Source organism: Lagenorhynchus albirostris, chromosome 2 (genome assembly GCF_949774975.1).
Source record: "Lagenorhynchus albirostris chromosome 2, mLagAlb1.1, whole genome shotgun sequence".
NCBI classification, from domain to species: Eukaryota; Metazoa; Chordata; class Mammalia; order Artiodactyla; family Delphinidae; genus Lagenorhynchus; species Lagenorhynchus albirostris.
In genome coordinates, this window is record NC_083096.1 from 33,314,419 (window position 1) to 33,337,664 (window position 23,246).

Here is a 23,246-nt window from a genome sequence, read left to right on the forward strand (position 1 = left end):
GGTATGTAGGTGTCTGAAGAAATTGCTTTATTAAATTTTAACAGGCTTGTTGCAATTAAGTTCAGGTCAGGCCATTTCTTAAAGCTTCCCCAAACCTGGGAAAACTTTATGATCATCTTGGTATACGTTCTTTTTTTCTGAATTATGCCTAATTTTGTGTAGGCTAGAGGCTTTATATTGATAACCTGTTTTTAACAGTAGATTTTGGCCTTTTGTGCAGATTTTTTTCCCCACAGTGGGTTGAGGAGAGGTTGCCTTTATTTGATGACTGTTGTGAACTCCAGAGTTTTCCTTTCTTGTGCGTAACCCATTGTGTCGCACACTAACTGGTGAGCCAGAATGGAACTGCTACATCCCCTGGTCACAGTCATTTCTACTGCACTGAGAGACACCTTTCCCTTCTTTTCAGCAAAGTGTAGAGGAAAGTTCCAATTCCAGGAAAAGAACTGAAGAAGGCAATATTCCCGCACTGCCTACCTCACAGCGTAAATGCAGAAATTCTAGAGAAGGTAAGTTTTGGATTAAGGCTATGTAGACCTTTCTTTTTTTCTGTTTCTCTCTCTGTTTCTTATTTTTTGGTGGTGACTTTTATTTTTTATTAATGTTTATTTATTTATTTATTGGGTCTTAGTTGCAGCACGCGGGATCTTTCATTGCAGCGTGTGGGCTCTTTGTTGCAGTGCGCAGGCTTCTCTCTAGTTGTGGTGCACAGGCTTATTAGTTGTGGCACGCAGGCTCTAGTTGTGGTGCACGAGCTCCAGAGTGCGCAGGTTCAGTAGTTGTGGCGCGCAGGCTCCAGAGCGCGTGGGCTCTGTAGTTGTGGCACGAGGGCTCAGTAGTTGCAGTGCACGGGCTTAGTTGCCCTGCGGCATTTGGGATCTTAGTTCCCCCACCGGGGGTCGAACCGGCATTCCCTGCATTGCAAGGCAGATGCTTTTTTTTTCTTTTTTTTTTTTTTTGTAATACGCGGGCCTCTCACTGTTGTGGCCTCTCCCGTTGCGGAGCACAGGCTCCGGACACGCAGGCTCAGCGGCTATGGCTCACGGGCCCAGCCGTTCCGCGGCATGTGGGATCTTCCCGGACCGGGGCACGAACCTGTGTCCCCTACATCGACAGGCAGACTCTCAGCCACTGCGCCACCAGGGAACCCCTGCAAGGCAGATTCTTAACCACAGGACCACCAGGGAAGTCCCAGTGGTGACTTAGAAATGGCATCTATCCATATTAAGCACAAGCAGTAATTAAGACCGTTATAGAGAACTCAGAAAATAATAATGCTGTCTCTTTGTATGTCGAGTAGTGGGGGCATATGTCATACTTATTTTTCATTCTTTTCCGAAAACCTTTTTTTTTTTTTTACCCTAGTCACCACTGTTAACTTTGAAGAAGGTGGTAGTTCTTTTTTAGCAACATGTGATGACTGGATGGAGCAAGACCCTTCCTTTAGTTAGCGTGCTAACAGAAGATAGCCACACATTTATCAGTTTGCCACCTGGTAACTCAGCTGCCTTGGCCTTTTAAATCTTGGCATCCCTGTTATACATTTGATGTGGTTAGAATTTTTATTTTTATTTGTCTGCTTGAGGCAAAGGCTAATTTTCATAGATTTTTTTGAAGTTTGCAAAGATGGTAAAATATACTTAATATCTCACAGCCAAGAATGAGACATAAGAAGCCTAGTACCTCCTTTGCCCCTGGATGGTAGTCATTAGATCTTTACCATTCATATTAGATATAGTATGGTCAGGTTAAGTGAGTTGATCAACATTTTGGAAGTTTTCCCCAAACCCTACTTTATAAAGCATTTCCTAAAAATTTTCCTGCAAAGATAATGTAAAATCATAAATTCCTCAAAGATATTTTATGGCACGATGGTTTCTAGTATAGGTACCTGACTCAAACTTGCAAAATTGGCAGGTTAGACCTCTAGTAACATCCCAGAAAATTATGCTGCTGAAATTATTTTAAATGATTAAATTAAAATTTAATCTGTTTATCATGCTGGATGGTCTTCTTCAGATTGCATTTGAATATAAACTGAATTTTGGACTATCTAGTTATGTTGGAGCTTATTCCAGTCTGCATGGTATTAAATGTGTAATTTTGTTTCTTTAAATACAGGTGCTGGCTTATTTTCTACTCAAAAGGCTGTTTAGAATATAAGAACAGCCAATTCAAGAGACTCTATGAAGTTTGTGATGTAAATTTTGAGAAGAAATAGCTTAGTATTTTCAGGGAGGTGTACATGTAGAAAGGAGAGAATTTTTATATGTGGAAAGAATGACCTCTTTTCATTCCCTTCCCAAGAAGTTATAGAGCTTGAATAGTTGAAGATAACTTTAATGTGGCACCCTCTCAGGAATTAGGTTTCTCATAATTTCAGCAATGAGTAAGTAAAAGATAGTTGAAGTTTCCGTGAGCACAAGTATGCCTTTTAATAGGCAAGAACAACAAAATTTGTAAGTAGAGAGGGTAACCTTTTGTTTTGTCAGGGATCCATTTATTGCAGACATTTTTTCAACCGTATGTGTCTTAGCACATTTAAACACCTCGGTCGCCATTGGCATGCCTAGGGCATTGGGAAGAGGTAGAGGAGAGTAAGAAAGTAGGAAAAGAGTAAAGCACAATGAGAAAGATTGGACGTGGGAAAGAAGGAAAAGAATTTCATGTGGTAGCAACAAACTTATGTTTGTAACTCCCTTGAATATCATCTAGATGTATAACACGAGATCTTTTTTTTTTTTTTTTTTTTTAATTTTTTCGCGGTACGCGGGCCTCTCACTGTTGTGGCCTCTCCCGTTGCAAAGCACAGGCTCCGGACACGCAGGCTCAGCGGCTATGGCTCACGGGCCCAGCCGCTCCGCGGCATGTGGGATCTTCCCAGACCGGGGCACGAACCTGTGTCCCCTGCATCGGCAGGTGGACTCTCAACCACTGCGCCACCAGGGAAGCCCGATGTATAACACGAGATCTTTTATTGAGAACATGTGGGCCCTTAATATGTTTTGGATTTGCAATATTTCTAGATTTTAGATATCTTAACTCCAAAAGAGCCTATTGATCCAGAAAGGACATATGTGTATATTTATTTGGACAGCCTAGAGCTCAGTGTTTCATAGTGGTTGTTACCTATTAAAACATATGAATTGTTGAGAAATGTCCGAAAATATGTGGTACCAGTGAGACTGCCTTGGCAACCTTGTGATTGCCCATTATGGTCTGTACCACCTTGTTTCTATCTCAAGGGTTGGGCCACTATGCCATCATCATTTGCAGTCCACTGAATCAAGCCATTGTCAGGTATCATGTACTGGAGCAAGTCATTCTTCAGTTATTACAGTGGTAGGGATGTTTAAATCGCCAATAAATGACCATTTAGATATCCTTTTATTGATAGAATAATAAATAATATATATAATATATATTTTATATATATTATATATATAATATAATATATATTATATATATAATATAATATATATATAATATATATATAATATAATATAAACTGCTTTCAGAGTTTATATTACTTGATGAATGATCTCTAGTGTCATTACTTGCTAATGAAGCCTAAAACAGGGGGAAGGAGATTTGGGCTCTGCCACTGAGACAGGTATTTGACTTCTGATTCTTTCTTACTGGGAAGAGCAATTTCCTTTTACCTCTCTTACACAAGAGATTGTAAGTATTATAAAGAGAGTCTTGATTCTTAAGTGTTGTGTACATAGTTACCATCCTTTTCATTTGACTTTTGTAGATGAAGACTTGGTAGCAAATTTAACCCAAGATGAGACGTCAAGACTGGACCTCGGGTTTGAGGAGTGGGATGTAGCTGGCTTGCCTTGGTGGTTTTTAGGAAACTTGAGAAATAACTATACACCTAGAAGTAATGGCTCAACTGATTTACAGACAAATCAGGTGAATTTCACATCTGAAGAGGAACTTTTTTTTTCTTTTGAAAGAGTAACATTCTTGGTTACTCTTGAACCATACATTACATCCTCTAAGAATTCCCATTCAGTGCTATGACTTTTAAGTACCATCTCTATGCATGTGTTGCCCAAATCTGTATCTTCAGTGCTGACCTCTCTCCTCAGGCCAGCTTCCATATCCAGCTGCCTACTCAACACTTAGAAGATCTGACATTTAACATGTTCAAAACAGAACTCTTGATTTTTTTTTTAAACTAACACTCCTATTCAGCGTTTCCTTTTTCATAAGTCTGCCTTCCACCCAGTTATTCCAGCCAAGTATCAAGGGATATCATTGATTTCTTTCTTTCTCATATACCACATTCAGGCTATCAACGCTTTTTCTAAAACATACCTAAAATCTAGCTATCCACTTTCTATTACTTTCACTGTTACAGCCTAATTCAGGCTATCACCATTCTGCTCTTTTATATTCTCCATTGTACTTCTCACATTGTAAAACTATTATTTTATTTTGTTTATGTGTTTGTTGTCTGACCACATTGAAATACAAGTCCAGAGCTTTTGTATTATTGACCACTCTATTCTGTTGCCTAGATAGAAGCAATAGGCAGCATCTGACACATAATAGGCAATTAGTGAGTATTTGTTCAGTAAGTGAATGGACGTATAATAATGGCAAAATAATAAGTTGTCTCTTATGAATATTGTAGAAAAAACACGTCATAAAATGTCCGTTGATGAATGTAGAAAGTTATATTTAAAGTTAAGAATTAAGAAAGAAGTGTTATATACCAACTTTACCTCAAAATAAAAAAAAAGTTCAGAAAGAAGACAAGGTTTGAATTATCATCAGTATTTCTCATATTTCTTTGGTAAACATCATTGACTATTACAGGAAAGAATATGTCACAATTAATAGAAGTTTTCTAGGTCCTCAGAACGGATTGTAGTGGATAGATTCTATTTAGTTGAGCAACTACGAGTTTTTAGCTTTTAAGCACTTTAGTGCTGTTTCTCTGGTGTTAATGCCTGATTTATGGTTAAAATAGAAAATTCCTTGCCAGGTGCTCTTATACACACCCATTAGTTTATACGTAGTAGCTGCCAAGTAGATATTTGTTGAATGAATACATATCTGTGGAAGAAAGGCTAGGCGTTCTTTAGAGATGTGTGAGGACATTGAGTTTTGGCTTCATTTACTTGGGTTCAACATCTCTAATAAACCTCTGACTACAAAAACTCATGTTTGTTTTCTTTATATTAGGATATAGGTACTGCCATTGTTTCAGACACCACAGATGACCTGTGGTTTTTGAATGAGTCAGTATCAGAGCAGTTTGGTGTTGGAATAAAAGTTGAAGCTACTGATCCTGAACAAACAAGTGAAGAAGTAGGGAAGGTGAGAGACAAAAAGGTATGTTGTGGAAAATTTTCACATTGATTGGATTTACATGCATATAGTATAATCTTTTCAAATCTGGTGACTTGACCCTGTGCTGCTTTGTAGAACAAATGACTCATGTAATCCCCCCGCCTTTTTTTTTTTTTTGCGGTATGCGGGCCTCTCACTGTTGTGGCCTCTCCCGTTGCGGAGCACAGACTCCAGACGCTCAGGCCCAGCGGCCATGGCTCACGGGCCCAGCCGCTCCGCGGCATGTGGGATCTTCCCAGACTGGGGCACGAACCCGTGTCCCTTGCATCGGCAAGCAGACTCTCAACCACTGTGCCACCAGGGAAGCTCTAATCCTCCCCCTTTTTTTAAAAATACTTTTCCTATATCCAGTTTCAAGATTTACATTAAGTTAACCAAGCCTGTCTTAAAAATAGGATAGGCCTTCATGGGTAAATCTCCTAGTTTGTTAGAAGCAATAAGGTACCCTTTTCCTGCTTGTCTAATCTCTCATTGTGGAGTTTTTTCTTCTGGAGACCTTGCTTTGCTAACAAGGCAAAGTTCTAAATGGCCACAAAATCCTGTAGGGCAAAAAAAAACTTTATTTCTTAGACTTCTCAGTAGTTTCCATACCTGCTTTATACCTAAATGGAACTAAACAGATGAGCTCTTCCTACATATTTTAGAGTTTAAATAGGAGGAAGGAAGAGAGTTAGAATTCATAGTACACATGGTGTAAGCACACCAAGATGAAGAGTCATATAGGCACATGCTCAAGTCTCAAAAAGCATTGGGCAGCAGGTCCAGTGCTGACTTGGATGAGAGTCACAGTAAATATCCATTGAATAAATACTGCAAAAACCAGACTTAAATTGGGTCATTCTTTTAATTTAAAGGCTTTTCATAGTAATTTGGGTCCCTGAAGGGTATTCTGATAGGTTTGTGGGAGGCAGGAAATGCTTGGTCTTTGTTGAGCTAGTTATTTTTTGGTAGCATTAGGAGGGAGTACAAGTTATTAGAATGAAGACAGAGGTGACATTGGAAACTTCTATAGAGAGAGATGGGACTTAAAATACTTGAACTTTTGTGAGAAAGTTGCTATACAGTGGTTCATAATTGTATCATAATTGGTTTCATTCCATTCATTGGATCACAAAACTGGGATTTTAATTTTTAGAATTTTAAATTTCAAAATTTAAAAGACGCTTCCCACATTTCTTGACTTTTTTTCCTGGTCCATGGGCATGTTTTTATAGGACAGTCAAGAGTATCACATAACTAGTTTTACTTTTGAATATGAAAAGTAAAATGTACTTTGTTTTCATTCTTCACATCTAATTTTCTCATTCTATATGGTGCTTTTTACTTCCATTTTCTCATGTAATCCTGTTTTATTCTTGTGAATGCCTACATAGATTCTCAAGATAAAAAATTTCCCCATTTAATAATTTATACTCTGATATTGTTTATTTAAATGCATAAATTTGGGAACCCTCTCTCTTCTGAATGCCAAAGATATTTGGTAACCCCTCTGGGTGCTTTATTCTACTGAAATGTCAGCTAGGTATGTACGGAATCATGTCTCACATATAAGCAGTCTCCTTTTTAAGTGCTAGTGTTGGGAGAAGAATGTGAGTTTTAAACTGAAGCTCTTCTGTCTTTTTTGCTCTCAGGTAATGACATCTAAAATAGGTAAACCTAAATAAAATAAAATAAAATAAAATAGGTAAACCTTGCTAATAAGATGTCTTTGCTTTCTCAGGTGATTGAAGTGGGAAAAAATGATGACCTTGAGGACTCTAAGTCCATAAGTGATGATACTGATATAGAAGTTACCTCTGAGGTATGAGTTTCTAGTAAAAGAGCTGTTTTACACCACCCACGTCTTCAGATGTTAAAGTTCCAGCAGTTCACTTGTGTTGAAGAATGCCATATCCCCCATTTCTATCTACCTTTCCTAGGTAGAGGTATTGGTTTCTTTACATCTTGTTAGATTTTTATTGGAATTTGAGAAGAGAAGGGGATGAGTTGATCTAATCCTCTCCCTGCCTTGAAAAGGGATGACTTAAATGCCTCTCTGTGTGCCTTTCTCCCTGCTTTCAGAACTCTTTGGACGTTATGCAGTGGATACACAGTTATTCAAAATAGTCCTGTACTGCTTTTCCCACTAAACACCTCTCTGTAATCCCAAAGATACGCCTATAAGCTATCTAAAATTCTTGGTCAAGTATAATACTTTCAGTGCTTTCTTAAATAGAAACAAATGGAAAATGGCTTAACTTCTACACAGGTTTATATTAATGGGGGCTGATAAATGAATATTGAGTATTAAGCTGTTAGATAACAGGTGTGGATTTGTCACCAATTGGCAACTCAGGTTTAGATTCAAATGTATACCTTGCTTTTCTCTTTTCATGCTAGTTCTCCATTTCCCTTTTAGTACTTCCTCAGCTAACTCACTGTGGGAAGAAGGGTGGTGGGGGAAGGATAAGGAGGGGATTTTACATTTTGCTGTGTAAGGATATAAAAATTTTAGGTTGTCTCTAGTGTTGATCCTTCCCCCTAGCTCACACCCCACCACTGCTAACCATTATGGTAATTCATTGAAAATTGTTTGTGCATAGCTAAGTAATAAGGTGAGATATATTGGTCCATTAAGTGTTCTTGACCATAATACAAGTAGCAGAGATAAGTGTTTCCATCTTCATCAGACTTTTGAGGCTACTTGGGCCTAGAAAACCTATTAAGCAAATAGACTATATTTCATCAATTCAGAGATGCCATGGAATTTAATAAGCCCTATTATTTTATGTACTACTAAAAAAGAAAAGTGATGCCAATTAGACTGTGACAAACCATCAATTATGAATTCCAGATCTTTGAAGTTCCTTTGGGTATTTGTATAGCATTTCAGATGAAATCTGAGGATCTTAAACTGGCAAGAATGTTCCGAGGCTCTCTGGAGAACATCCCAGTTTAACAAATGGTTGTGTCCCTGCCTCTCAGTATAGGCAGTTGAGTTATGACTTCTAAACTTGAAGTGCTTGGCCTTCGTTCTGAAAGTAATCAAGTCAGCATGTGTCAAGTCATTGATCCTGTCAAAGCCAGGCAATTATCCACATTAAATACTCTTGACTTGTTCCAGGTAGCTACCTTTGAATTAAGAAAGGCATTTGAAATTCATTGAGCTCTGGTATCTCCTAATTTGAACATGGAGAAGTAGGAAAAAAATTACTTGGCATTCAAGGACAAGAACATTCATTTTTCAGAGAATGTGATTTAGGCATAAAATTAGCTACCTATGATCCTGAGAGCAGTGAGAGAGCATGAGTAAATGTAGTAGTTTTCAAATTTCATTTTAATTTCCTTTTTGACAAATTTTATAACATTTCTTAATTAGTAGGAAAGAAAGAGTATTATCTTTTCTTCATTCTTTAGCCTCTTGCTCAATAAAAGAGTAAGTTATACAAAGAAAAATGACCTAAAAAGAAGGCAGTGGGGAAAAGCAAACAATGTAAATTCTACCCAGACTAAATAGAAAGCTAAAATGATTTAACTTTTTTTAAAAGATTAGCTACATCAAATTTTGGCTTGAAATGGCAATTATGTCACTGTCATTGTAAAACTTCTCAAGACTTATTTACACGTAGCCATAGACTTTGTTCAAGTTCTAAGCTAGACCACTGGTTTGGAATGTCTGGATTCTTACCAGCTTAGTGTGAGATGATGAGAATTTGGCCTACTTTCCCTTTTCCTCAGCATCATGTTCTCCACTGAGTGAGTATTAATTGGCTGCACTTGTCTTTGTAGGATGAGTGGCAGTGTACTGAGTGCAAGAAATTTAACTCTCCAAGCAAGAGGTACTGTTTTCGTTGCTGGGCCTTGAGGAAGGATTGGTATTCAGATTGTTCTAAGTTAACCCATTCTCTCTCCACGTCTGATATCACTGCCATACCTGAAAAGCAAGAAAGTGAAGGAATTGATGTTCCTGACTGCAGAAGAACCATATCAGCTCCAGTTGTTAGACCTAAAGATATATATGTAAAGGAAGAAAACTCCAAACTTTTTGGTCCCTGCAACTCAGTGGAATTCTTGGATTTGGCTCACAGTTCTGAAAGCCAAGAGACCATATCAAGCATGGGAGAAAAATCAGATAACCTTTATGAACAGAGAACAGGTACAGAAAACATGGAGGATTGCCAGAATCTCTTGAAGCCATGTAGTCTATGTGAGAAAAGACCACGAGACGGGAACATAATTCATGGGAGGACAGGCCATCTTGTCACTTGTTTTCATTGTGCCAGAAGATTAAAGAAGGCTGGGGCTTCATGTCCTATTTGCAAGAAGGAGATTCAGTTGGTTATTAAGGTTTTTATAGCATAGCTGAATCAATGAGTTGCAGACAAATATTAACAGGGCCTGGTCATATATCAAAATGTCAGTATTGAGCATCTCAGTGTGACCCATTTCATACTTTCATTTATTCATGGAAACATTTGTGCTGTAGGACATATTTTTGCTTCTAAACTTATATGGAATTTGATAATAAGTTCTTTCGAACTAGATTATCAATTTGGAGACACCAGTAACATTAAAAGAGAAGTTAATCACTTCATTCTGTCTTCAAAGATGAGGATCTGGCACTTCCCTGGTGGTCCAGTGGTTAAGACTCTGAGCTCCCAGTGCAGGGGGTCTGGTTTGATCCCTGGTGGGAGAACTAGATCCTGCATGCCACAGCGAAGATTCCCACCTGGTGCAGCCAAATAAATAAGTAAATATTTAAAAAAAGGAAAAAAAGGAAGTTATTTAAAAAAAAAAAAAGAAGATGAAGATCTGGGAGGGAGCAACTACCAGTACAAATAGAAATACATTCATTCTTTCATTTAGCAAATTACTTGAAGATTAATCATTTCTTTAGTTAATTTTATTCCTTACTCTTCTTTTCTGTTAGGGAATGTTCTTAGGCCTCAAAATCCAAGATGGCTATTAGAAAAATATTAAAGCTAACAATGAAAAAAACATAAGTAATTTATGTATAAAGTAGATCACTTTATGTTGCATTGTTCAGAGGAACCAATATGTTTGTAAAGTGCCTAGAACAGTGGTAGCAAACATTTTTGCTAATGTACCTCAAAGAGAATTTTGAAAAAGTATATATGATATTTTGCGTACTTTAAAAATTGAGGTATAATTAGCAAACAAAGTGTTCCCTTCTAATAGGATGTTTCTGTCACCTCAGAATGTTCTCTTGTGCCACTTTGCAGGCAGTTCCTCCACCATTTCATGGCTCTCACCTTCGATTAGTTTTCCTTTTGCACATGTTTAATTCGACTTCTAAATTTTTAAGATTTAAGTACTTACAGAGGATGTATCATCCATTATATTGTAGATGTCCTTTCAAGATATTTTTGCCCAAACCTTGGATCTGTAGATTTAGCTGATTGAATTTATAGAAAAAGTCGGGTCATATAAACTGGCAAAGCCTATTCTCATTATAAAACTAATCAGCCAAATCAGATTTCATTTTCAGTCAAAGTATTTGACTTTATTTAATTCAGTTAAATGTATTATATACATCTATGGCACAACCTCTTCTCAACGACAGTTCTAAAAAAGATAAGGCACACAGTTTTTAACCAAAGCTCTCTTTGCTTTACTCTTTCCTCCTGTCGCTTGGGAGTCTGCTAGGGGTTTTTTGTCTTTGTTTGATGCCTCTGAGGTTTTTTACATTCTGAGGCAATGCCGCATAGTAAGATTTTAGATGGGTGAGAGGCAGCCTTTCTTCTGAAAACAGTATAGCAGTTGTGAAAAGGAAAGTAATTAAAGAGAAATGATAGCTCTGAAAAGGCCTTATCTGATCACGTAAATCTTAGGATAATACATATGGAAATTGAAGATCTTTCAGTTGTTTTCCTTACAGATATTCTTGTCTGCTTTCCCTGTGGAAAAAATCTTGGTGTATGCCTGGGTACCAGTATGAATGTAGTCATTTTGAAAACCAAGGCCCTAGAATTATCAATTTTAAGGCTCATAAGAATCACCTGTGTTGCTTGTTATACGCCCATCTCAACCCCCGGCCCCAAACACACACACGTGCATACACTCACAGGAGTGCGTGCACACGCAGACTCTTTGATCCCTGAGGTCTGGGCCAGGGATTTCCATTTGAACAAATGTTTCTGGAAGCTGACGCAAGTTCACAAACCACACTTTTGGAAGCCCTGCCGTGCCTTAGAAGGAAGGGTGTTTTAAGGTGCAGGAAGTAGAACAAGATCCCTTTGTTTAGCATTATATTTAATTTCTAGAGAAGTTTTGTTAAACTCATAGAACTTTAAAATTAGGATGCACTCATCTACTCAACCCCTTTTATTTTGCACATGAGGCTGAAAGGATAAATGACTTCTGAAAGTCACAGCTAGTGATAGAGCTATTACTAGAATCTAAGTCTCTTGTAGTAAACCTTTAAACCATACTTGCTTCCTTCTCATTATTTGTTAAATGGTGGTGCGTATTGAATTTGGAACAACTGATAACCTTAAAATATTGTTGGAGAATATGAGTTGCAGCCAAAATAGGACTTCAGAGAGAACAGAGACTTTTAACCCTTTCTCCCCAAAGAGAAAAGGCACAGTAAATATCAAGCTCTCTTATATAATCAGATAAGTTACTCCTCCCATTGGGAAGACAAGTAAAGATGGCAGAGGAACCTGAACTCTTTTCTCCAGTATTTTTCCTTCTTGGGGAATGAAACTCAGGTCTCTGGCTCCCTCCGGGCATTAGGGACAAGGGTTTTTTCCCCCCAATAAGTAGAACCAGTTCTTCAAGTTCAGTGTTTTGTTAGACTGTTCAGTGTTTTGTTAGACTATGGTAAATGCTCTGAATATTTAGAAAGTTAAATAATTTTCTACCCTAATTCCCCCCCACCATTACTCTCTTCATAATAGTTTGATAGCCCTCGATTTTGTTTTATTTTTGCCAGTTAATTGCTTTTGCAAGTGATAACTCAAAGAAGGAGCAGGGAGAGCTGGAATCTGCACTTGTACCCTCTGATTCCTTATAAAGTTGCAGTTTTTTAGAAAACTTAAATAAGAAAAAATTTAGAATTTTTATTTGTGTGTAGATGTTTGATGCTAATTTGGTGCATCCTTGCCTAGCACAGAATCCTCTTATGTTACTCTACTTACTTTCTTTTCCCCTTGGGTCACCTGGGTTTTTACTGTCCCCATTAGCAGTAAGTACTTTACTTAGAAGATCTTAAGCTGCGCATTTGAGCTGAAAGTATTACAATAAATGTACACTTGGGTTTACTGTACTTCTATCAAGAGCCTTTTGAATGACTGAAATATTAAAGAGAAAGAAGTGTATCTGTAGAAAGAGGTAGGTAGTGTTTCTTGGTAGCTTATCTGAAATCTAAGATGCTGCATCTGCAGATTGTTTTCCGTCATCCAGGATCTTTATTAAATGTCATCTGGGAGCATAGCACAGCGAGTAGAACTCCTTGTTTCTTGGGGTAGGATGGGTCAGGGATCCTAAAAAGGGCCAAATAGAACTATCAGAGCAATTCTTTACCCGCAAGAATCGTTAAGCCATCTTCTTGGTCTGATTTTGATTTTGTTCTTTTTTTCAATGTCACTGCGGTACAGATAAGCAAGACATGGTTTGTATTTGAAGACGTCATAGTTTATGTGATGCTATGTGATGATGAAACTCTTGACTTCCAAGCACTGTCATTTATTTTGTAGTTAGGGTGACTATGTACTCTGGTTTTCTGGAGACAGTGCCAGTTTACCCCTATTTTTCAGCATCCTATCCGGTTCATTTCTGTTGCTCCCCTTTCACTCTCAAATGTCTTCTTTTGGACATTAAATTATTATGGTCTTCCTAGTTATAGGTAAGCCATGCTTGGATTGAAATCTTAATTGTGAGGAAAGGATCTGTTAAAGTAGGTGTCAGTGGAGTTTATAGTTTCCGCTGCATCACGCCATAGACTTGTGATTAATGAAATCATCCCACATTAGCATCAAATTTCTTATTTTAGTTATATAAATTAATATTTATGACCATGTTATCCCAGACAAAATGTTCAGACCAGAAATGACAAATCCTTAGAAAAGCAGTGAATTTCTAGATTATAGCTAAAAATGTCTTCTGTCTCTTATTGTTAGCTCATTTTACTTGCACCATAATTATAATATTTGGTATGCTTCTGTATTTAATACTTAAATCAAACTTTATAAAAATCGTAGATCAAGGCTTTAAACTTATAAGCATTTCTTCACAGTCCATCTATGGAATATCATAGGTTCCCAATCCTAGGCTTGAACAGTGGTCAGTGTCCAGCCAGGCCAGCTTCCAAACTGCCATGAAGTTGTATAATATAAGATTGAATCACTGCCAAGCATTTGAAATATTCAGTTGTGTTTTAATAATAATTTATGTATATTTAGATGTATGTAATGCTTTGTGGGACGTTATTTTGTTTGTAAGAATTTATTTTTAAAGGTCAGGATCATTTGTAAACTTTTAATGTCAGTTCGATGCAATGTTGGCTCCTTTGACAGTCGCTGAGAAATTAGTAAATGTTAAGATCTCGTGTTCTACAAAGCTATTGTAGTGTTACCTCTTGGTTTTCTTTAGAAAGGAGGAAACCTGTTAACCAGCTATTTGATTTTTTTCCTACAGAGAGTTATATGAACTTCTGAAAGTATATGATTTTAGATACTGTGAATCTGTTGTTTTCCATTTAGCCAGATAGCTGCTTAAATTATTCAGGCCCATGGTCTAAAGAATTCATTTTGACAGATCTCCCATTCATGGGTGTACATGTGTGCACACACACTATCAAGACTGTTAAAGCTTTTGCTAAAAATGTCTGTGGACTGGCTGTGTTTACAATCTGTACTTCAAAGATAAAGGAACCTGCAAGCCCTCCCCTGTGCCAAAAGTAACATGTACAGTGTTTACAAATGTCTGAAATTTTGCACTGCCATACGCTATGCTGAGATTACTTTGCTGGAATTTCCCAGATTTGTGATTAGCTGAGGAGGAATATAGAGGACCCTAAAGCTAAACTGGAAATGAGGATTATCTGAGGTAGTGGTTCAAGTAGCTCCCCAGACCTAATCTGAAGACAGTTTTCCAGATGGCCTTGAGATATCCTTTTCGTTGACAGAGCTTTCCTTGTTTGCCATTGCTATATTCTTTCTTTAAGAGCCACAGATCTCTTCTCTCCTATGGGAGAATGTCCTATTAGCATTTTGAGATCTTTTAATGCAATGAACGTGCAATCCCAAATAATTCTACTGTTGGTGAATGTGGCATTGTTAAAGAGCATATTATAATAAACCTACACTTGGGTTTACTGTACTTCTTTCAAGAGCCTTTTGAATGACTGAAATGTTAGAGAAAGCAGTGTATCTGCAGAAAGAGGTAGTTAGTATATCTTGGTAGCTTATCTGAAATCCAAGATGCTGTTTCTTCAGATTGTTTTCCTTCATTCAGGATCTTTATTAAATGTCTTCTGGGAACATGGCACAGCAAATAGAACTCCTCATTTCTTGGGGCAGGATGGGTCAAGGATCCTAAAAAGGGCCAAATAGTGCTGTCAGAGCAACTCCTTTCTCGAATAGTTGCTGTAATAGTTGCTGTAATTTGGCAAATTGACATTATTATAACAGTCTATTAGAGCATCTAATTTCTTATCCTAAGGCTTTTTTTTTTTTTTAAACAGTAAGTACTTTGATGTCAGACATTTCCCCTTCCTTCCTTCCATCCTGTTGCTCTTTTTTCTTGGAGTTCAAAGTTATTATCTACTTCTGAATATTGCTTTTATACCAAAGGCCTTCTGTATTACCCCTTGGGTGGTTGTAACTACAGTATCTTTAGATAAGGTTCCTCTTTTCCAGCCAGTCCTGGGGATTGTTTCTCTTGCAGAGTTAGGTGGTAGATTCTAGCAATAAGAAGGAAAGATATGACATCAGAACTACCATCTAGTACAAAACAACGGTAGTTGAGGATTTGTGTGTATGATGGGGCAACAGGGGATTTAGTTCCCCTATTGTCTCAGCATTTAGAAATTGAGGTCAGCCTGTCCTCTTCCTACAGGAAGATTATTATTAATTTTTAACTCTATTTTATTTTGGAGTATAAGTGATTAACAGTGTGTTTCAGGTGTACAGCAAAGTGATTCAGTTATACATGTATCTGTTCTTTTTCAAAGTCTTTTCCCATTTAGGTTGTTATATAATATTGAGCAGAGTTCCCTGTGCTATACAATAGGTCTTTGTTGGTTATCCGTTTTATTTATTTATTTTTTAACTTTTTATTTTATATTGGAGTATAGCCAATTAACAAAGTTGTAATAGTTTCAGGTGCACAGCAAAGTGACTCAGTCATACATATACATGTACCCATTCTCCCTCAAAGTCCCCTCCCATCCAGGCTGCCACATAACACTGAGCAGAGTTCCCTGTGCTATACAGTAGGTCCATGTTGGTTATCCATTTTAAATATAGCAATGTATACATTTTGTTCCCTACAGTTTGCCTCATTTTTTCCACTTCCTTTTTCATAAAGAATCAAAATGTCTCCTTTGGTTTTTTCTTTCCCCCTTTAGAAAGTTATAGAACATGTTTTAAAGGAGGAATGAAATGTTTCTGGCTTCCTCAGCACTTGGCAAAGCAGCCTCTTGAATAGAACTCTCTCCTAGTCTATAGCTAGGAGCTGTTAAGTGCCTCTTGGATAGAGATAAGGAGTAAGATTATTCCACCATGGTGAGTCCCAGTCTTGACCTTCTTAAGCCTCAATTTTTCTCGTCTGTAAAATGAGTCCACATACTACTCTTTCTACCTCATAGTTTGTTGTGGGGATTAAGTGTGGGAGCGCAATAGAACCTCTAATTGCCTTGAATAAGATATTAGAAGTTGTTACGCTTTGGGTAGACCAAGCTCTGGGGTATATATTCAGAATACCTCATGTCCTGGAAGCTGAGCATGAACTCCCCTTTGTGCCTGCCTAGCAGAGCCTATATTGCTTCCTTTTACCCATGCCTCTAGCTCAGATATCCTTTGCTTGACATGAGCTCTTGTCTAGAAGAGTTCTGCCTCTAGGTTCTGAGAGAAGTGTGTGTGTAGATTTGGCTAGTAGCTACAACTGCCTTGCTATGGTCTTGGTATAAAAAATTCTGTCTTACATGCACTTAAGTAGATGGCATAAAATGCAGTCAGTATACAGAAAGCATGCAATTTTCCAAATAACATATCTGATTAGGTAGTCATAATTAATAGGAGTAGCAAATGTGGTTTCATAAAATGGGAAGAAAAAGGCAATTTAAAATAACTGAATAGTGACCAGCCCACCAAATGAGAAAAGGAGATATTTTCATGAGTTCTTGCCTAATCTTTATAAGCACCACTAAGTTAATAGCTCTGTATCTTTTCGGTGTTTGCACTATGTAATGCTTTTAATATCTGTTGATTCTGTTGTGCTTTTTTTGTGTATTAAATATTTTTCATTTTGCCATTTCATGGTGTCATTATTGGGGAAGTATGTAATTGGCTTTGTATATAGCAAAATCTTGTCTTCTGTCTTTATATAGTCTTTGGTCTGACAGGAATGAAGAGAATAAATAGAAGTTATTGTACTCAAAAACAACAACAACTTTTAATCCCCTGCCACCTCCAATCAACATACACACAGTTAACTATTAGAGTAATTGCTGTATTTCATTTTTAGGCTCCCAATCTTGAAGGAAACCTCAAAATTTTGCAGAGTATTTTTAGCATTGAGCTAAGGCAGTGAGTTGTGGAGTTACCCCCACTAGAGGCCTTGAGAATTAGAGCAGATACAGGAGCAACTGCATGTCTAGAATGATTTAAGGCAAGCCCTCTTCTTGGCCCAAGACTGCCAAACTCTTCTGAACCCATGAATATATCAACCTGTCCAACACCCTCTTTGCTACTGAAGAGATTTCAAATGATGACAATGGATTTGCCTCTATTGAGTTTATGAAGGGTGCCAAGTGCAGGGTTCTATTTTGTTGTGTTTTTGAATTGGGGCTAGTGTGAAAGGTACTGAGGGCTTGTCACAAAGTACGCACATGCTTTTCAAAAGATCATTCCCTGGTAGCTGAGGCCATTAAGGTGGGTAAAGCATCTGGTCAGTTGTCCTGAGCTTACGGCTGTCACATAGTAGGCACAGATTGGTGCTCACTGCACAACTTTTGGGAGCACCTTTCATACGCTGCCATACAAATGATAATCCCCCTAGAGTTAGGTAGTATACACCTGTATGAGGAGGCCTGGGGGTGGAGTGGGAGAGAGAGTGGAAATAGTAGGGATGGCATTTAAAAAATGAAAACAAAAAAAGCAAGAGGAGCATTAGAGACAAGGATGAGGCCAGCTTCTGTGTCCACATAACCATTCCCATGTTTTGTGAATTCTTAAAGTTATTTTTTTTTTAATTTATTTTTTGGCTGCATTGGGTCTTTGTTGCTGCACACGGGCTTCCTCTAGTTGTGGCGAGCAGCAGCTACTGTTCGTTGCAGTGCGCAGGCTTCTCATTGTGGTGGCTTCTATAGTTGCCGAGCACAGGCTTTAGGCATGTGGGCTCAGTAGTTGTGGCTGACGGCTCTAGAGCGCAGGCTCAGTAGTTGTGGCACATTGGCTTAGGTGCTCTGCAGCATGTGGGATCTTCCTGGACCGGGGATTGAACCCGTGTCCCCTGCATTGGCAGGCGGATTCTGAACCACTGCGCCACCAGGGAAGTCCCAAAAGTTACTTTTTAATAATAACAACTGCATACCATGTTTTGTTTCCTGGGGTTTGTATCCTACTCACCTTAATTCCTCGTACTGCAGGTTTATCCTTATTGAAAGTAGTCTTGAGGCTAGAAGAAGGCAAGCTGAAACTAGTAACTGAGCTAATCTGTTATTAGCAGACGAATGCCTAGCCAGTGATTGTTTGCTAGAATTTGCTCAAATCCAACCTCTAAAAGTATAAAAAGCATTAGTGCTATTAGAAAGATTTCAGGTCATTACAGGTTTGGGGATACAGGGATAATCTTGCTATGTATATCTCCAACCTTAAATTCATTTGAATAATGTTTTCCTTTTGCTTTCTTTTCAAAATAAAGGATAAGAGTTAAACTCGCTCAATAAAGTTATTAAGGGTTAATAGGAGCCAGAGCCTGCTTGGTACGGGAATACCACAGTGAATAAGGAAGCTCCCTCAAGTTGCCTAACAGTCTACCAGTCACGTTAGGGACAGAAGACAGTTTCCACATGGGCTGTGGAAGCAGTAATGAAAGTACTGCAGGTAAGAGAATGGCTTGTTTGGGAACATAAAGTTGTTCCGCATAACTGGAGCAAACGATGTGCCTGGAGAAGTGACGAGAGATGGGACTGGAGTGTTGGAGGGGCTGGGTAATGAAGATGTGATAAGCCAAGCTAACAAGTTTGAACCTTATCCTGAAGGCAGTGGATAGCCATCAAAGGATTTTAAGCAGGAGTGTGACATGATGTCATTTACATTTCTGAAAGATCATTCTGGCTGCATTGTTGATAAGAGACTGGAGTGCTGGCTAGATCAGAGGCAGGGAGAACCATTAGGCTGTGGCAGCTATCTGGGCTGGAAATGATGATGCTCCGAAGCCAATGGCAGTGGAACTGGAAAGAATAATAGGTAACATTTACTGAACACTTAGTATGTGCTGACTTGGCATCTATTATCCCAGGAGGTATTTAAGGCTTAGCAAAATTAATATGTCCAAGGCAACTAAGAATTGAAGAGTCAGCAGTTAAAACCGTTGTGTCTGAGACAAAAACCCAAAAGAAGTGCATGGATTTGAGAGAAATCAAGGTGGAAGTGACAGACTTCATGAATGAATGTGGATGTGAGGGAAAGGGAGGTGTCTAGCATGGTTTGGACAGTTGGTGGATGGTGGTGCCATTCATTGAGATAAAGAATATGGGTAAAAGTGTAGGGTTTTGGTGGCAGTGATGAGGTAGGAAAAAAGTCATGAGTTGGATGTGTTGATTTTGTGCATTGAGGAGATTCAAGTGGAAAAGGAGCTCAGGAAAGCCCTGGGCTGTAAATATTAAGTATCTATTACGTATCTTATACTTTCTAGGTACTGGGAATACAGTGGTGAAGATGATGAATGTGGGCCCTGCTCTCATGGCTTAGGGAAACTAACTAGTTAAGCACATACTATTATGTGAAGAATTATGTTGGAAAAATACATGCTGCTATGAGAAATATAGAAGAGGGGCCTCATTTAATCAAGGGTTTGAGAGCAACCTCCTTGAAGAAATGAGAAACAGATCTAAAGGCAGGATAGGAGTTTGAAGAGGTGGGGAGGAATGCCACAGATAAGAGGAGACATGCAAGGGCCTTTAGGTGAGGAAACAATGGCATCTGAGAAGACTGTAGCTGAAAGCACGGAAGGAGAGAGTTGAGTATGATAAGAGGATGTAGTTGGGATAAGAGTTTGAAGAGAATGGAGAAGGTCTGAAACCGATACGCTGGAGAACAGGAGAGAGAACAGAGTAGGAAACTTCTGCAAGACAAGTGCCTGAGACTACCCCATCTCTAGACCTGGGTTTCTCAACCTCAGCACTATTGACATTTTGGTTTGGAAAATTCTTTGTTGTGGGGAGGGATGTCCTGTGCACTGTAGGATGTTGAACAGCATCCTTGGCCTCTACTCACTAGATGCCAGCAGCCAGTAGCACTCCCTGCCCAACCAATTATGATCATCAAAAATGTCTTCAGACATTGGTAAATGTCACTTAAGGAGCGAATCGCCCCTGGTTGAGAACCAGTAGGTCCAGCTGCTGAGTGCTTCAGGAGGAAAATCACACAACTTGCGGTCTGCTGTTACTACACATTCATGTGCCCCACCTGGGCTTGCAATTCTGCCTGGTCCTTCGGTTTCCCTAATGGTTGAAGTGATGGTTCTAATCTAGAAGACAATCATGAGAAGAAAGTGAAGACAGGTTATGTAACTTCTCTAAGCCCCAGATACCTCACGGGATAACAGATGTCAAGTCAGCACTGACTAAGTGTTCAGGGTATCTACTCTCACTATTTCCAGGAGGGGGCTGATAGGAAATGGCAAGCCTTAATGAAATTGGAAGAATGGCATAGTAGGAGTGGGCCGAGAGCAGAAGAGACAGGTTACCACATTCTGAGAGAGATTGATGTCCTAGTAAGACTTCAAAGACGTCTGCCTCATCTCTCCACCAGGCCTTGGAGAGGACTGTGCTTCCTGCCTCTCTCACAGCAGGCTTGTCAATGAAATGTGAGTGGAAATGAAGCATGTTACTTCTGAGGAGAGATTTGGGGACCATTGAGGGGGCCAGTCTGCTCCTTTCTCTCAGCACAAGGCTAGTGCACCCTAGAACGGGGGCTGCTGCTTCAGCCTGGCTCCAAGATCGGCGAGAACAGGGAGTAGTGCTGCAGCTGTCCTGCAGTGGGCAGAGAAACAAACGTTTTATTGGAAACCACCAAGATTTGGGGATTTGTTACCACACTGTAACTCAGCCTTAGCCGTCTGGTACAATCCCAGGTAAGGGCAAGTCCCAGGTGTGGCACAGAGTGAGTGGTTGAAGTGTTATGGGGGTGAAATTCTTTGATGTTGATGTGTCAGTGACAGTCCTGTGAGGCTAGGGTGTCGGATGAATCATTCATTCATATGATGTTGATATCACCCAGGATGATGGCAGGATTGTAGGAACCCAAAGTCTATAATGAATGAGGGAAGGTATCTGGAAGGTCAGCAGATGACATAATAAAGGAGGAGAAAAGAGAAGAATACGTTTAAGTCTTAAAAGAGCAGAGACTTATGTGCAGATGGATAATGGTCGGGGTGCAGTACAGGGGAGGCCCATCTCCTGTACTGAAGGTAGATGAGGTGTGGGAAAATGACCACTAAGATTCTTTGGGGGAAAGCCAGGCATCTTTTAAGGTAAAGAAGTGGAGGAAAGAGAAGAGTTTGTGGGCGCAAGCAGCAGGATGTTTACCATGAAACAGAGTTGTAGGGCCGTAAGTAGTCCATAGCTTGTTTGGGGTCAGGAGGCGGCTGCTGTGGATCCTGTCTCCACAGCCAGGGTAAATACATATGTAAAATTTTATATGCAAACCCAAGGAACTTTTAGACCCCCTAACACTCTCTGTGGACCCTGGGTTAAGAACCCTGTTCTCGAGCAGTACTTTCAATCCTTAGCAAGCATCATAATCACCTGGAGTGCTTGGCCAGCAGATTGCTAGGTCTCGTTCCAGAGGTTCCGACCAGTATGTGTGGGTGGGTCCAAGCCCCTGCACTTCTGTCAGGTTCCCAAGTGATGCTGGTTTTGCTGGTCTACGAACCACATTCTGAGAATCACTGCTGTAGTCTATAATTATAATAGAAAGTTTTGGGAGGGAGAGGAACCGCGGGCAATTGCTGGGGGCAAGGTCATGAGTATAAGAATGGATTTTTGCTTTGTCCTACTAGACTCCTAAATTTCAGTTAGATACTCAAATGTTTCTGCCACACACATACACACACAGAGAAAACTTTCAGGGGTGGAGAAAAGAAGGGAGAGAGGAGTAAGCAGTCATTTCAGGTTTAGGGCAAGGCGTGCAAAAAAAATCTTTTAGGTTAACGTGTCCTTAAAGATCATTTTCTTCAACACCCAAAGAGGGGAAGTGATATGAAGCATTGCTTGGCTAATTAACACATTTGGTCTAGGTAGCCCCATCTTGCTTCCTCTCCCTCTGCGGCTCTTTCCCCTTCATCATTAACCTTTAAAAGAAAAAATGGGAAATAAGCCATGTATTCAAATCAATTCAAAGAAACATGAAACTTCTGGTGCACTGTGTTGAAAAACCTTAATTCAAACTCCAGCAAAGTACACTGCTTAAAACTGGATACAGCTGTTACCTAAATATGGGACACATTCTGGGGATAACTGCATCTGTGTTCTTTTTCTTCTGTGTGTGTGTGTGTGTGTGTGTGTGTGTGTGTGTGTGTGTGTGTGTGTGTTGTCTGTATTTAAAACATTTGTGACCATCAGGATTTCTGGAATCCTTGGCATTGAATTAGGATTGCCAGTTAGCTATTTAGCAGGTGACCTCAGGCAGTTCACTTAGGGTCTTTGAGCCTCAGCTCCCTGATCTAGAAAACAGAGCATTAAGGAACAAATGAAGTAATGCCTGTGAGATACTTAGCACCTGATATTTCCTCTTTCTCTTGCTTACCTCAGAACTGGGGGCTGCAGCTTCCTCAAACGGGAGTGTGGCCTTTAACCAGCAGATGTAACCTTTATCTTCCACCAGAGGGCCCCAGCAATCTGTAAAATCTAAGAGGAAGGTCCCTTTGCCACTAAAACAGCATACTTGAATCTGCCTGAGGATAACCCCCTAGGTTCAAGTCTTATTTGAATATTCTTCTTCCTGGTGCTTAGAGGAACCATTTGTAAGATTCCTCAAATATCCAGGAGGGAAATCTGAAGTAAGAAATTTGGAGTAAATGGTACTCTAACTCCACACCAGGCACAAAGAAGATTATATTTCTGATTTTTATTTTGTTAATTTCTACCATCCATGCTCCATCTCCTCTTACTATTTGTAACCTAGGTACGAATTATTCTCTCAATAATAAGCTATTGCAGTTCCTTTCTTCCTGGTTTATTCAAATGAGCTGAACCGCTGTTTTTTCCCTTTGATGTCCTCTTGCCTCCAATCACGGTCAGCCTTCCTTCTAGCAGGCGGGAAGGGAGGGTGGGGGGATCTATTTCTGAGCCTCTGCCTCACTGCTGAGCCTCAGAAGCTGCTTCTCTGAATCCCTTTGTGGTGAGAGTCTAGTGATCAGCACAAAAGGATGTTTTCTGGGGAGAAAGCTCTTTCTCCATTTGAGGAAGGGAGACAACTGGAAAAAGT

At 39.3% G+C, this 23,246-nt stretch overlaps 1 protein-coding gene across 7 annotated transcripts in view; it reads left to right on the forward strand.

Moving 5' to 3' along the window:
• The window catches only part of MDM4 (MDM4 regulator of p53), a 91,643-nt gene that overhangs the window by 25,438 nt on the left and 42,959 nt on the right, over positions 1 to 23,246 (forward strand). For 3 of the 7 annotated variants that reach the window (XM_060129312.1, XM_060129318.1, XM_060129327.1), the window contains 5 exons: positions 410 to 509; positions 3,758 to 3,918; positions 5,200 to 5,349; positions 7,088 to 7,168; positions 9,136 to 16,845. In XM_060129312.1, the coding sequence (XP_059985295.1) occupies positions 410 to 509; positions 3,758 to 3,918; positions 5,200 to 5,349; positions 7,088 to 7,168; positions 9,136 to 9,708 (1,065 nt within the window). In that variant the 3' untranslated portion in view covers positions 9,709 to 16,845. Of the gene's footprint in view, positions 1 to 409; positions 510 to 3,757; positions 3,919 to 5,199; positions 5,350 to 7,087; positions 7,169 to 9,135; positions 16,846 to 23,246 lie in introns of those variants that run through there. The other 4 variants (XR_009536811.1, XM_060129336.1, XM_060129345.1 and 1 more) reach the window with 3 other exon arrangements.